Here is a 14,451-nt window from a genome sequence, read left to right as displayed (position 1 = left end):
GTCTTCTGAATTTGTGTGTCGAAGGTAGGAATGATACCTCATGCTTTTTTTATACCCTTATGTGGTATCCTACATCTAGAAGGCATAAATATTCAATAAATAGTTTAGGGATTTTTTTTTTTTTTAAGATAGGGAGAACTCTGCTTCTTTGTATATAGCAGGGAAGGGGCCAGAAGAGAGGGAAAGATCAAAAACACTGAAAAATTGACAATACCTGAGAGGACCTATTCCTAGAATTGGTGGCAGGGCGGGTAGAAGGCAGAGAGGCTGGAGGTAAGGCAGGTCATTGACCCTGGATTCCAGAATAAAAGTTTAACCCTAGCCAGGCAGCTTTGTGAGTTTAGGCAACTTGTTTAACTTCTTAATTTCAGTTTTCAGTAAAATGATGATAATAATAGCACTTTTCTTAAATACTAGTGAGGAATAAGTGAGTCAAGTGGCTGGAACAGTGTCTACTACGAATGGTAAATGCTTAGTAAGTGTTAGTGGTGAGGAGGGTGTTGATATAAGGAAGGCTCGGAGACTGGGAGTTCGTAACGGGACAGACTGCGTTAGCATCACTTGGGTGCGAGAGAACAGTCCTTAAAAGGAGACCATACTGAATTGAACTGAGCTGCAAATTCCATAACTAGTGTTTTCTTATATGTTTTCTGTCAAAATGAATTAAAATTTATTTTAATTTTTTCAAATTTCAGAGCTAATGTAAATCCATTGTATAAAGTTTAAGTAATGCATTATTGCAAAAGTGAATAAAAATTATTTGTAGTCTTACATTCAGAATACCAATCAGACACTCTGTGCCCTCTGTTCCTTGCCTCACTTTCTATGTGAGGCCAGCTGCTCACCAAGCTCCGAGGAACGCTTTTCCTCCTCAGCGCGTCCATGGCGGGCACACCGCTTCGTGTGCTTGTCGTGCAGTGTGGTTTCTACCCTGAACCAAGAGGGCAGGCGTCTTGTCATGATCTGGGTATTGAAGTCAAAATTTAGCACAGACGCTAGAATTGGCGTCAGTCTGCCTCCGGCAGGTGCGTGACTGTGTCACGCCTGTTCTATAATGCTGTTGTAACAACGTCAGAATGCCTCTTGCGAGAGGAAAGTTTGAGAATTGCCGTTTTATAGAAAGGGATCGGTGAATGTAGCTTGCATTTTGTTAAATATTTTTGAACTTTAGAAGTGGTTTTAAAGTTTTATTTTTGCCAAAAGACTTTCTACAAAAAAATGTACAGAAAAAAATACCTGAAAATAACCTCAGGTCGAAACTCCTATGCACTTACCAAATAATTAACCATTTTGTTTATCTTTCATTGACTATGCTTACTATAACTCGATGGGGCTCTTTCTGAGTTATATAACAAGAGCTTAAATAACTTTAAGAACGAAACCCCCCATGCCTGTGAATGGAGTGAGAGCTCCCCCACGCGCTCCCAGCGTCTTCTGAGCCGTGCCGCCTCCGATGGAGCTGTCTGGACTCAGCAGGGCATGTGCAGGGAGAACCGCTCTCTTGTCTGCATTCACTCAGCTCTGCTGGCTTAGAATGAGTGCGGTGAAAACTGTGTGATTTAAGAAATACTATGTATAATTGCATCTTCTCTTTCAGTCTGCAGACTGTAGGCTGCATGCCTCCCCCTGTGTCTTCTGCAGTGATTCTAACCAAGGCGGTCGGCGGAAATGAGGTGAGTCATGGGGCTAACTTTATTTCAATAAAAATGGGTGTTGTGCTTTTCTTTTTACATTCTATTTTATGACAAAGGGGCCATGTCACAGAAGACGCATAACCATAGCAGCTTATGACAGAAGCGAGTGTATTTATATATTAGGGTGATGCTAAAATTGATGATGATGAGTAGAATTTGGGATTTCAAAGAGAAGAGCAAGGGAGGTGAGTGAAGTAGGGATGGTGATTTGTCTTCCTTGGGGGAAACTGGGATATGGGACATGGAATCCAAGGAGAGCTACTTCTCACCCAAGACTCACAAACTGAGGACATCCGTGAACTGAGGACACCGCTACAGCCATTCCTTAGTTCTTAAAAAAAATTGTAACAAATTAAATTTATGGAGAAAGGGCCAGTATAAGTTTAATGATTAGTGAAGATGATATACAAAGGAGAAATAAGGCCAGACTTTTAAGATAAGTTCAAAGAAATTATCTAGCTGCTAGAGGACTATGGCATAAGAAGAGTGCTTCTATGTCGGGGTAGCAATTGTCCATTTCAGGAGCTACATACAGGTGGTTCTTCTGGGTTGAAAGGCGTACAACTTTATACAAGGGACTTCGCTTTGTAGTAGTTTACTCCTCTTTCTCCACTTAGACCCCATCGTTCAGGAAAGGATACTATTGAATAAGGGAAGAAGACATCAGGGGTTGCCACTTTAATTCTTCCTTAGGATTTTGGTTTCTCAGCATCTTTTTTTATTTTCATCCACTTTATTCATCCCCAAAATATTTCTTGATCACCTTCTACATCCTTTTTAACAACAGGTTTATTGAAGCATTATTGACATACAATAAACTGCACAAGTTTAAACAATTTAATGTTTTGACACATGTCTGTGTCTGTGAAACCATCACTGCAATGAAGACGGTATGTCCAGCCAAGGTTGCCTTGCACCCCGGGGGTCCCTCCCGCCTGTCCCGAGCATCCCTCTTCTCCCCACAACCACGGATCTGTTTTCCCTTGCTGTGGTTCGTTCACACCTTCTAGACTTTTATATAATGAAATCATACAATGTGTACTCTTTTTTTTTCTGTCTTTTTACTCAACATACTTATTTTGAGATTCATCTGTATTGTGTGTATCAATAATTCATTCCTTTTTATTGCTGAATTGTGTTATTTTGTATGGATATGCCCCAATTTGTTTATCCATTCACTTGTTGATGGATACTTGGGCAGTTTCGACTTTGGGACTATGAACATTTATGTACAAATAAGTGGGCACATACTTTCAATTCTCTTGGAAATACTTAGCAGTGCCATGGCTGGGCACTTTCAACCAAGGGAAGAATCTCAAATAATAGTTATAAATAGCTTCTGAAGCAAACCATTTCTATTAATATATGGGCACTTTCCTTGTTACCACAAGTGCACGCCTGAATTTTAAGAAATTGCCAAGTATTTTCTAAAGCGGTTGTACCATTTTACATTTCAAGCAGCGGTTTCTGAGAGTTCCAGCACCCACATCTTGTCAGCTCTGGGTACTGCCGGTCATCCTAATATGTGTGTAGTGGTGTCTCGTTGTGGCTTTCATTTAATTGGCATGTCCCAGTCACTAGTAAAGGTGAGCATTTTGAACTTTCCTTGTGCTTATTTGCTGTCCAAGTCTCTTTTGGTAAACTGCCTACTAAATCTTTTGCTTTTTTAAAAATAAATTGAGCATTTTGTTTTCCTATTGATGAGATTCGAGCATTTTGTATATTCTGGATACAAGTCCCCTTCATCAGGTATATGCTTTTTAAGTATTTTCTCCAAGTATACAGCTTGTTTTTTTTCAATTTCTCACCAGTGTCTTTTTGAAGAGTAGGATGGCAGTAGAGGCATTGAAATGTGGTTGGATTCCTGATGTATTTTGACGGCACAGGGTATGCTGATGAATTGGGTGTGGGGTGTGAGAGAAACAGAGGCTTTAAGAATGACTTCAAGGTTTTTGACTGAGCAGCTGGAAGGGTGGAGTTGCTGATGGGGAGATGAGCACCATGCAAGAGTAGGTTTGGGAGTATCAGTCTGGGTGATAACTAAGAATGCCAAAATCTCAATGGCTGACCATACAGGTTCATTTCTTGCTCATGGTACACGTCCCATGTGGGTCTGTTGGAAGGCCTTTGCCATCACTAAGGAAGCCTTGTTAATGGAGGCCCCATGTCTTGAAGGTTCACCATTTGGCCGGAACACAGAGCATTTTCAGTTGCCACAGCAGGAAAGAGAGAGATTGGAGAGTCACAAATGCTTTTTGCTGACCAGGCTGGAAGTGATACATGGCACTTCTGCTCACATTAAAATGGTCAGAGCAGGTCATGTGGCTTTACCACGTGGTGTTGTTGATGTGCCCTAAAGGAGAAGGGACCTAGATACCCGTGAACTCTTGTAATGTCACCCATATGGGTAGAGATCAAGAGTTTGTGTTTTCATTGTGTTAAGATGCCTGTTACATATCCAGATGTGTAAGTCAGAAAGCAATTAGATACAGAGTTGACGTTCAGATCTAAACTGGAGATATGAATTAGGGAGCCATCAGTGCAGAAATGGCATTTCCAGCCAAGACTGGATGAGATTACTTGGGGAGAGAGCATAGAGAGAAAAGAGAGGTGGTCAAGGACTGCAGCCCCCAGACAATGAGTAGTCACTAGCAAAGACAATGTAGAAAACATAATTAGTGAATGGGAAGAAAAACCAGAAAGCATGTTATCCTGGAAGCCAAATTACAGAAGCATTTGAAGGGCGCCGAGGGATCAGCTCTGTCAAATTCTGTGGATACAACTTGTGTAAGATGAACTCTGAGAATTCCCCTTGAATTTAGCTATGTGGAGGTTCCTGGCAACCTTGGCCAGAGTGGTTTTGGTAGAGTATAGGGGCAAGTGTTTGTTTGGAGTATGTTCACAGAAGAACAGGAGGAGAGGAGTTAGAGACAAGAGTATAGACATCTGTTTTGAGGTCCTTTGTATTAAAAGGGAATAGAGAAATGGGGCTATATTTAGAGGGGGGCGTGGGGTCAAGATCTTTTTTTTTAGTGCATAAATGACCACACGTTTCTATCATGATGGGAATTATGTGGTAGAGAGGGAGCTGTTGATTTATGGGAGAGAGTGCTGGAGTGATTTGTTTGGGGAAGTGGGAGAGAATGGTGTTGGTTGTATGAGCTTCAGTAGGACTTGGGTTGTTTATTCATAACAATGGGAGGGCAGGGAGAGTGTGTGCCCACAGGTCCACATAGTGGGTGGAAGGGGTGCACTTGGGGGTTCTCTTCTGATGACTTTCAGTTTTTCTCAGCAGCCCAGAGTCACGATAGGGTCGGTGCTCTGGCTGTGTGAGATGAGAGGAGACATGGGCCACCACCATCAGATGAGGGGAGTGAGTGAGCGGGAGAGGCTGGTGGCAGCGTCTGGCAGCCCCGAGGCCTGGCTGACATTAGTCAGGCGTTTAACAGAAGCCGGGCATCACCGCCGTGTGTATTTTCTCAGCCGCGTGTAGCTTCTTGGTGTAGGAATGGAAGCGGCAGATAGTTGGATTCCCCTGGTGTTGCGTTGTGCCAGCTGATTTCCTTTGCTTGCGACAAAATTAGTGAGATAGAGGAGTTATGGGAATCTTGGACCAGTGCCTGCTAAGATTTTCTATTGCCTTGAATGAATCTGAGGGAAGGGTCTTTTTTCGTGTATCTGAGACTGTTGTTAATAGGTTTAAAGATGTCATTTATCTTTTTCTTTCTAATGTGATTTCCTAAAGAGCTTTATGGCCAAAAACCCTTTTTGTTCTCAAACGACTTTTGGCAGAAGTTCGAAGTTCACTCATTTTCTTGGCCTTAACATATAGCATTAAAAAGTGTAATCATGTGTCCGCTCCCCAGTAGATGGTTAAATTGTTCACATCGCCATTGCATGGTAGCGTTGGGTTTGCAGACGTCTCCTTCGTTTTCTAATATTATCGGGCCAGTTCTTTAAATGTTTATGTGGTGCGTCTTCTTCACTATCAAGCACTGGGGAGTAAGATTCAATTTTTCATAAATATTGAAAATTGAACCTCAGAAACACCACTGGCAAAGTCCTGTTTGGTCATATCTTTTGCTGTGAAATGAAGACACTGCTTTATACTCATGTCAGAGTATGGAAGACAATGATCTGCAAGTGAAATCTTAGATAATTTTAAGTTTAATCTTTTCTACAATAATGTTATAAGGTAACGGAATATAAGCTTTTGTTGAAGCAAATTTAAGGGAAGATTAATCTAGTCTACAGATGGAGAGCGAATTCATTGGTGCCTGTAAATGAAAGGGTCCTGAAGCTGCATCCAGTGTCCCACGCCGTTGGGTGAAAGTTTTGACTCTGCTCCTCTGAGATTCTGAGTTCCGTCTGCCACGCAGCGGCTGTGTACCCACGTGGGTGTCAACACGGTAGAAAAATTGCTGGGGTGCATTTCTGTGTCCTTTCAAACTGACTATTCTTTGCAGTGTTTACGACATGTAAGAAACGTTTTTTTCTCCCAGACTTGTGTTCCTAAACTTCTAAACATGTAGTTTATGCTCTTGTATATTTATAAATACATCTTTAATGTATGTAACACTTAGTGAATGCCCTCAGATATAAAAGAATCTGTGATCATGTAGCATATTTGTACTCAGTAATTTGGGGATTAATGCAGATATAATAGTGTTATTTGAAATGATTCTCTTAGTTTTATTTTGCAAAGCTGTTACGTAATATAGGAAGAAATTTTTTTCTGTTACTGATATGCCTGTCATTTTAAAGGCCTTTTCCGTAAAATTGTTGGTTACCTAAAGGTTTTGTCAGGGACGGAAAGTTACTGCATCCTTTAAACTCACAGCTTGTACTTTGGCAAGAAATAGCCTTATTACCTTTTGTTAAAGGTATAAAACAACTTTTGTTTTTATCACGTGGATATTTTTGTTTCAGGGAGCCAACTAGAATTTATAGTAATTTTTAGCTGCAGGAGGAACTCAGTGTAAGTGCAGGACGATGCATATACCCCGGAAGGCTAGCGAGTCCTTTAGATATGCAAGTGAGACCGAACGAACAGGCAAAGCGGAGACAGACTCATAGATGGAGAGCAGGTGACAGCTTTGGCGGTGGGGGGGGGAGGTAGGGAGTGGCTAAGGGTGGAGGGATTGAGCAAAAAGGAAAAAGGACTCATGGACATGGACAGCAGTGTGGTGATTGCTGGGGGGAGGGTGTATAAGGGGACTAATTAGTAATGGAAAAAATACAAAAAAGATTAAATTTTAGAAAAAAAGAAAGACTGTTTAGGGTCTTTCTGTTTACTGACAGTCTTACTTTGTGGCTTTAAAATTTTGAACTACTTTAAATGTCGGGAACATGGTTAGGTTCTTTTTTGTGATTGTTAGTTATTCATTCCGGTGTCTCCAAGGGAACTTCAGGAGTGTGCGGCTGACGCGGTCTCACGGATGGCGATGCTGGTGGGTGCGTGTGTTGTGTGTGCCGCTTCAGTTCTTCCCTTAAATAATATGAAAGGAATGGCTGGGTGAGGCCTCCTTTTAGTTCTAAGTATAAGAAAGAAGGTAGATCAAAGTGTTTTCTGTTTTATTAGAACATGGGAGATATAGGATAAACACTTATTCTTTATTTGAAACTGTACATTTGCTAGGTCTAAACTTCTGTTCCAAATGTAAACTTCTGTGGTAGGAAAAAAAAAAAAAGATTATTTTCCAAAAGGCTTACAAAAGTTTTAACCCTCATGGGTCTTGCTAAAAAATCATCGTATTAAAATTCAAGTAACTTCTGCCTTACAGTAACTACCACAAGGATTCTTTTATAAAAGAGGGTTCCTTTTTAGACTAGAAAATCATTTTGCTAAGTTGGAAGAGAAAGTGCTATGTAGTTTTCACGGTGTTGTCATAGAGGCGTTCCATGGTTCTATCACTTACGCTGGCATTTAGTGAAAAAATAAGAAATGTAGGGTTTGGGGAAAATGCACCGTCTTCTTTAACCTCAGTGTGTGTTTGTGTGTGTGCGTGTGTGTGTTGCAAGCTGAGATAGTGAAGGATTCAGCTAAAAGCCATTGCCTAAAAAATGTGAAGTCGATACAAGTTTTTAATTCTCCAATAAAGTTGCAAACCTATATAACTTTGTAAAATTTTGTGAGTAAAATTAAGTAGAAGAGAAATACAATTAAGAATTTCTGCCTTCAAATATCTGAAGGAAAAAAGAAAAAGGAAAACATTAAGAATCATACTAGATACAAATCAGAGAAAGCTGGGAAGGCGGGTCGTGAGAGAGGAATATTTCATGCTGAACTCTGTGTTATCTGTGTTGGAGGCTGAGCCTGGTCAGTTGAATGACGGAAATGGACAGGCTCACCACCGACAGCAGTGCACTGGTTGCAGGCGTGTTATTATACTCTCTGTTTGGTGTTTCTTGTTTGTTTCTCAGAGTGGATTCCGTAGACCACCTACACTGGCATGACCTGGGGTGATCAGGAAGGAAACATTCTTACCTGCACCTTAGACCTGCTGAATTAGACTAAGTGATGGTTGGGCCTCAGGACTCTACTTCTTTTTAAAACGATGAGAAAACAGATGCCCAAAGGTGTGTAGAACACACATAGACAGTTTAAAGCACAACAACAAACACCACTCTGCCCACCGTGCAGCTGTCGAAGTAGAATGGGATGCTCACCCAGCAGTTAAGCTCCCACTGTATGCAGACACTGTTTTCTACTGGAGAGAATCAGCAGGAGAGGAGAGCTGGGGCCTGCCTTCCGGACGCCTGCGCTTGGTGTGACATTGTACGACTCAAAAATCTCTATTTCACATTATCAACCTCATAAAAATCTGCAAAACAGAGTGGAATGGCTTTTTATTGGCCCATATTGTGAAACGATTGTTTTCCTTTGGTGCAGAAACAACCGAAATGCACCCCAAGTGAGTTCAGCCCCACTTGGCAGTGTGGGGCAGCCGGAGCTTCAGTTTCGGGGTCTGGACTGGGTTTGCTCCCTGTAGGCCCTGGCCGCCCTCTCGCCTGGCCTAGGGTTAGGGCCAGGTGCTTCTTTCAGTGTGAACACTGCCATTTTGATTAGATTTTACTTTTAGAACCCTTTGATAGTCGTGCAGAATTCCAAATACATGCTAGGGAAAGGTTTGATTTCAGGTATTGTAGAAGGGTAACAAGTTAAAAGAGTATGGTGTGTGTGTGTGTGAATTATATCAATGGGCTTAGTGCCCACATCTCTTCAGAGACAAACTAAGAAATGCCTCTTGAGCAAAGAAAATTATTGCATGTGGTGAACTCTTTAAGTCATAGATAGAGGTCACGGCAATGTGAGTGTGTTTAAAAAAGGTTTCCTATCTGCTTGGAAAGCAAATGAGGCATGCATTACTCACTTTAAAGTTACAGCCATGAGAGGATTTTTGCTGGAGGTGAAAGATCAAGATCATCACAGCCCCAAAAGTTCTATTCCTGGCTTATCAGGGAGGCCTGAAACATTTCTGGGTTATTTTGCATCATCAGTGGGGAGTTGATCTTGCTAATCCCATGCATGAAGATAAGATTCATTGAAACATTTATAAAGGCATTTAGAGGAGATCTGATCAACAGAGAGAGAACTGGAAGTGAGATGGAAATCTGGTCTGTCAGTCGCTCATCTCAGCCTTAGCAGTCACTTGGCCTCTCTGGGCCTTGCCTTTCTCCTCTGTGAAATGGGGCCAGTTACCACTTTTGCTTACAGCTGGAATTTAATGGCATCTTAGAGGAATCTTACAGCTGACAAGAGCTGGCGTATTGATCCCTCTTGCAAGCCGGCTGGCAGATGTGCACTTTTTCCCCTCCAGGCTCCTTTGCGGTCTGGGAAATGGCAATAGTTTTTTTGCCTTTGACAGGTGAAAGAGCAGAAGTAACAGTAGCGGCAGCAAGACACTGCCGGTCCCTTCTCTTCTTCCACGTCTGCCTTTTAATTTCAGTTTCGTCTCCTGAACTTGGCATTCTTAGGATTACTAGAAAGAGTTGTGTGTTTGTTTCAAACTGCTACAAAACCCGTGTGAAATATGCCTAGATTTCCCAAGATTTCTGTGTGTTAATTTAGAAGTCTTACATTTAATCCCTCAATGCCTCTCACATTGTCTTCCATTTCTACTACTTTAACCGAGAGGGTCTTCTTCATGCTTGGCAGTGATTTCAGTCACCACATCCCGTGGCCGGTTCTCAGCTCTCGTCCTCCGGGACCTAACTGTAGCCCTTGACACTGTGGCTACTTGCCTGCTATGTCCCTTGGCTTCCCTACCACGTTGCTCCCAATTTTCCTGCCTCCTGTCTCATCACTCCTCCTCTTGTCTGGCTGCCTGCCCATCCCAGGGGGAGTGTCTTCCAGGGACTTGATCTGAATCATGGTGTTTAGCACAGCCAGCCTTCTGTTTCGAGTCCTTCTTGTCTCTGTAGTTGAAGTCATTTGACCTCTACCTGTGGGCCCCACTCTGTCACAGACGTAAGGACCTGATCCTGGTCCTGGATGAAAAGTATTTAAACAATGCCAGCTTACGACACTGTGGCACAATACCACTACCTTTGCTGCTAGACCACCTGACCTTTAGCAAAAAGTACACTTGCCAAAGAATCACAGCAGGTGTTTGATGTCTACTTGTACAACTACTCACCTGGTAGCCTGAGTGATCACCAGGTAAACCCTGGACCTCTCTGAGCGTTGGCTTCCTCATGGGAGGAACGATACTATTTGCATCCTTGTTTCATAGAATTGCTTGCAAGGATCCAATGAAAAAATGTGCAGAAGCCCTTGTAAATTGTGAGGAAGTACACCGAGCAAGCGTGGGCATCAGCGTCCCTGCAGAGGCTGGTCACTGATGAAATCACCTGCCTTTCTGAGTCGTTACCATTGCATTCTTAGGGATTTGATCTGCTGAGTGCACTCATTCTCTCGCTTCATTTTTCACCTAAAAATGAATGTTGAGCACTTGCTGTAGCTTTTCAGCGTAGCGGCATTAGGTATATTACATTGTTGTGTCATCACCACCTCCGTCCATCTCCAGAGCTCCACCTCCCCTAAGTAAAACTCCCGGCCTGTTCCGTAACAACCCTCCATTCCTCCCTGCCCCTTAGCCCCTAGCAACCAACTCTCTTACTTTCTGTCTACAAATTTGAATACTCAACAAACCTTGTATAAGTGGCAGCATACACTATGTGTCTTTTTATGTGACTGGCTTATTTCTGTAACATAATTCTTTACCTGGGAAATTACATAATCATAAATGAATTATGATTGCTTAAGACTGCCTTTCTTACTCGGACGATTTTTACCTTCAGTGGAAGTTATAATGGATGTTGACAGAGTACACGGTGCTATGATAAAATAGGGTGTTGGAATCGTTAACTTAGGAAATACAGTACGAGGTAGAAGCTCCTCTGTAGTTCTGTGTTTGTAATATTGTGAAGACAACTGAAACACAAAACAAGGACTTTCTTTTAACAGTAGGTATGAGATAAGTGCATTAGGTATTTTAGCAGTCTGGTGAATTTTCTATCCTGTATAAGAATATAAATATGATATTATACTGTAACATTTGATTTAATATATTACCTGAATGTATTAGAGTTAGATAAAATGTGATTTTTAGGATAACATATTAAAGTTCACAGATGAAGCAGTTACCCTACTTGGCTTATATTCTATTTGTATAACAAAAGGTAAATTATTTTTTCCTTAGAATGTATAGATTTGGGGGGATTGAACAATAATCCCTAAAAAGGTATTAAGATGTTGATATATTTGTTGCCTTGAGAAATATATTTATGATCTTTGTCACTTCAAAAATAATATTTTGTCCTGACTGTAACTGTGTTTTAAAGCTTATATCGCTTCTCCTTGATTCCGCTTGGTTTCCTCAGAGGCACTTTGCAGAAGCACACATTAATAAAACCTTTCTGGCAAATTGGTAGCTAAGATTCTTAAAAAAAAAAAAAAACGCAGTGAAAAGAAGCAGCAGCATAGGGAGTTGGCATAATGGGAGGCATGCAGCTGTATTTGCAACTCTTCGACCTTATCCAAGGATGTCGGTGTCACCCTTCAGCTAACAATTAAAATCTTCGTTTTATTTGCCGTCACCCAACCCTAACAGATGGGTGAAGCATTAATCTGATTTGTATTTTTCCCCACAACTTTCTCCTACACATTGTAATATTCTCTGATTAACATTCAGTGAATTTTTAAAGATGATTGATGGGCCTTAAAGAAACAATATCCACATTCCATTTAAATTATGCTGGAGTAAAACCACAGAACAGAAGAGCTCCTCAGAGCCCTATAGAAATTTGAAGACAATTTTGATACTCTCGTCCACTGGAAAAGAAATCTGCTAATACCGTAATGTTTTTTCCCTTGCCAGGACCCTCCTTGCCTAGTGTCATTTCTTGAGCTCTCCTGGGAGGAGATTAGTCTAAAACAGCAAAGTAGCCAGATGTCTGGCTCTGAGAGCGTCCCAGAGGCCAGGCTATGGTAGGCAACAGAAACCGCGTGGGGCTGGAGATCAAAGATACCTGCGAGTTACTTATGGGCACATAGTACGTGTCGTTCCCATTATTAACAGTCTGAGAACATTTGTTTCTCCAATTAACCCTTTTGTTGGAGTAACCTTAAACTGTAGTGAGTGTATTTCTTTTTTGCTGTTTTTTTGTGTGTGGGGTTTTGAGAAGTGCACATACCAAAAAATAAATGAATAGGAACTCATGCACGTGACTGAAATCTCTACACTGTTATTCATATCCACATACACATGCTATCCGGTGAGTGATCAGTTATCATGAAATAAGCGGGCGTTGTGGGTCTAAGTTAAACTTACAGATCAGTGTGCATGGCTTCTGTGTACACAGCGCTGCTCTTAAAGCTCCAGTCCTTCCTTTTCAAGTAGTATTATTTCAACTTTTAACTGCGTCAGAGTGGAGATTTCTAGATTATGTGTTCCTTCCTGGTCTGGAAATGAATTCAGAATAAATCCCAGTGGTGGGAAATCTGTACCTTATTAATACTTACTTCTTTCTTTTCACACTGGTATTACAATGAAAGGCTAATTAAAAATTCTTGCTCTCCTTTACCTGTTTGCTTTCCAGGCCCAATTTTACATTGTTCACTCACATAAAAATTTGGAAAATATGCGTAGGTTTGCTCTTTTGAATTAGCCTTCATCCTAAAGTCTCTAAGAGCTTTTAGCTGAATTTATTCCAAAGGATGTGTAGAAAATCTGATTGTAACTCTTGATGCCTCAGCCTCTGGATGTGAGTATTAAAAGAGAGAACAAAAGATTTTGGTTGGCTTCGCCACTTGTTTTTGTTTCTGTTCAACATCATCATGTAACAACAAAATTGTGCACAGGCCTTATTCCTGCTTTCCTTGAGATATAATCATAAACCATTGTTATCAAGAGCACGATTAGCCAGCTTTAGTGCTAAGTGCTACCACACATTCTTTAACATCCAGTAATATAAACTTGGCATAAAAGCTGTAAAAATGTCTTTAAGCCTAATTGGAGATATGTGTTAGCAATAGAGCGCAGAGATCTCATATTCTTTGTGTAGTGGTCAAGGCTTCCTTTAACTCCTTGAGGAAAATGAAGCTCCTAGCAGCCGTTCATAAGGATTAATTGATCTATTGCTTTGTTTCTAGATTCAGTATTGAAGCAAGACTAAAACTGACTTCTTGCACAAAGAACTGGAGAGGCAACTGATTTTATTTTCAGAGCAGAATTTGTTGTTACTTCAGTGACAAAGGGGGAACCGTGTTTCTGTTACCCCATTGTGAACACAATGGGCCACCCCATTGTGAACAATCTGCTGTCAGGTTGTCTGGTTTCCACTTTGAATGCAAGTTGAGTCAGTTATGACCACTGTCCTGTAGGTATTTCTAGGCCCCAGTTGATGGCTTACTCTGAGCACGTTGTATTCGGAGTCACAGAACGCTTCCCAGCACCATGGTGTCGTAGTCAAGTCCTGATCTGTGGGAAGGAGAGCACGTGTTCCAGGACTAGGCCAGCAGCACCAGCAGCATTCCACTGTGTCGTGGTTCAGGCAGACTCCTCACACGCCTCCCCTGTCCCCTCACTCCCGAGTCACGCACCTCATGTACACACACACAACTAAAATAGGGATTTGCTAAGGAGAAGGCCAAAAGGTAACTCCTCTTTGCATCTGTCAGAAGTTGTCAGTGTTCCTGGGCACTAACCTGTGCATGCATTTGTCTCGGGTTGCTTCGCTGGCTCTTGGCACTCTCTCCCCTGTCCTCCCCCTCTCCTCCCTCCCTTCCCCCCACCTCCCGTTTCCCTTCATGACCATTACCATGTCTGTCATCTCTTTGTGGGGCACTCTCCCACAACACTACGTACAGGGAAGTGTTTAATTGTGTTTTTTAAAAAAATAGATATTATCAAATTTGAGGAGGTGAGTGTTAGTTCTTTACTTCCTGCTTTTTATTTATTGACTCTCTTCCTTACTCATAGATTTCCTTGCATATTGTCTCCTCGTCTACCCTGTCATATTTGGTTTCTCTTTTTCATCTTTTAGTTCTTAATTCTGTTTCAGCATTCTGTCCATAGCTTGCCAGCATGGGTTCTGATTTGAAATCAGAGCTAAGTGTAACAGGCAATTAAGATCTCTTTTTAATAACTTAATGTATAATGATTTAGTATTTGAGTAGATATTGTGGAAATAATCTATCAACTTTTTTATGATAAAATTATGTGCTAAATAAAAATACTTGCAATATAGTTCA

At 41.4% G+C, this 14,451-nt stretch overlaps 1 protein-coding gene across 4 annotated transcripts in view; it reads left to right on the top strand.

Moving 5' to 3' along the window:
• Nucleotides 1–14,451, top strand: part of SLC10A7 (solute carrier family 10 member 7) — a 195,069-nt gene that overhangs the window by 15,757 nt on the left and 164,861 nt on the right. For all 4 annotated transcript variants that reach the window (XM_024568981.3, XM_053930614.1, XM_024568980.3 and 1 more), the window contains exon 4: nt 1,598–1,673. In XM_024568981.3, coding sequence (XP_024424749.2) covers nt 1,598–1,673 — 76 coding nt within the window. The remainder of the gene's footprint in view (nt 1–1,597; nt 1,674–14,451) is intronic.

This window comes from Desmodus rotundus, chromosome 9, assembly GCF_022682495.2.
Source record: "Desmodus rotundus isolate HL8 chromosome 9, HLdesRot8A.1, whole genome shotgun sequence".
Lineage (NCBI taxonomy): Eukaryota > Metazoa > Chordata > Mammalia > Chiroptera > Phyllostomidae > Desmodus > Desmodus rotundus.
This window is presented reverse-complemented; position numbering and strand designations above follow the sequence as displayed.